At 43.0% G+C, this 316-nt stretch overlaps 1 protein-coding gene across 1 annotated transcript in view; it reads right to left on the reverse strand.

Annotated features, from left to right (window-relative positions):
• The window catches only part of CSUI_010695 (uncharacterized protein), a gene marked incomplete at its 5' end in the record, with an annotated part of 3,976 nt that extends 3,746 nt beyond the window's left edge, over positions 1-230 (reverse strand). Inside the window, one exon of the mRNA XM_068070797.1 lies at positions 63-230. Within this exon, the coding sequence (XP_067917227.1) occupies positions 63-230 (168 nt within the window). The remainder of the gene's footprint in view (positions 1-62) is intronic.
• Positions 231-316: the final 86 nt, after the last annotated feature.

Below are 316 nucleotides of genomic sequence, written 5' to 3' on the forward strand. Positions count from 1 at the left end.
CCCAAACACGACCAAGATGCTCATGACTTTGTTTCCCAGGTGTACATACACTTGGTTCCTACCGTGAGAATCTCCGCTTGATTGAAATTGACACTTGTAGGAGATCGAGGAAGGACCGAACCAACATCTCTATGTTGAAGAATCTCACAGAATCTTAAGACAGGCAGTGATAAGCGAAAGGAGGAAAACTTCTTAACTTCTTCGAGGCTTTCTTCTCTCTCATTAAACGCCGCCTAGAACGCATCGAAAAAGCAAATACAAGTCTCTCACGATTGTCTCCATCTCTTATCATACACAGTCATGCATGCATTCATGT

The sequence above is a fragment of the Cystoisospora suis genome (genome assembly GCF_002600585.1).
Source record: "Cystoisospora suis strain Wien I chromosome Unknown contig_8016, whole genome shotgun sequence".
Taxonomy (NCBI): Eukaryota; Apicomplexa; class Conoidasida; order Eucoccidiorida; family Sarcocystidae; genus Cystoisospora; species Cystoisospora suis.